General features: G+C 52.3%; 1 protein-coding gene across 1 annotated transcript in view; it reads right to left on the minus strand.

Annotated features, from left to right (window-relative positions):
* The window catches only part of PHALS_04988 (af434192_2gag and pol), a gene marked incomplete at both ends in the record, with an annotated part of 705 nt that overhangs the window by 158 nt on the left and 63 nt on the right, over positions 1-484 (minus strand). The window contains one exon of the mRNA XM_024722714.1: positions 27-470. Coding sequence (XP_024573763.1) covers positions 27-470 — 444 coding nt within the window. The remainder of the gene's footprint in view (positions 1-26; positions 471-484) is intronic.

The raw sequence follows: 484 nt of genomic DNA on the forward strand, positions 1-484 counted from the left end.
TATCATGTTGGTGGCGTTGGCAATACCATGTGGTACTTCCATGTAGACCTCTTCCGTAAGGTTACTGTTTAGAAAGGCCGTGTCGACATCCAGCTGCTCCGTCACGTATCCCATCGCAACCACCACAGCCAACACGACCCTAATGGAGTTCATGCTCGCCACAGCTGAGTATGTCTCAAAGAAGTCAACACCGAACTTCTGCTTGAAGCCTTTAGCGACGAGTCGAGCCTTGTAACGCACAACCTGCCCGAGTTCACTGCGCTTCTTCGCGAAAACCCATCGACATCCAATCGGCCGAACGTCCTTTTTCTTCGGAACAAGCACCCACGAACCGTTCTCTAAGTGAACTTTGAGTTCCGCGTTCATCGCCTTCACCCATTCCGGAGCATTTTCGCTGTTCATGGCTTGCTGATACGTGGTGGGGGCATCATCAGCCTCACCCACATCAGCAGCGTAAGCCAGCACGGCTTCTGCAATAAGTCCT

Source organism: Plasmopara halstedii (assembly GCF_900000015.1).
Source record: "Plasmopara halstedii genome assembly, contig: Scaffold_287, whole genome shotgun sequence".
In the NCBI taxonomy this organism is placed as follows: Eukaryota; Oomycota; class Peronosporomycetes; order Peronosporales; family Peronosporaceae; genus Plasmopara; species Plasmopara halstedii.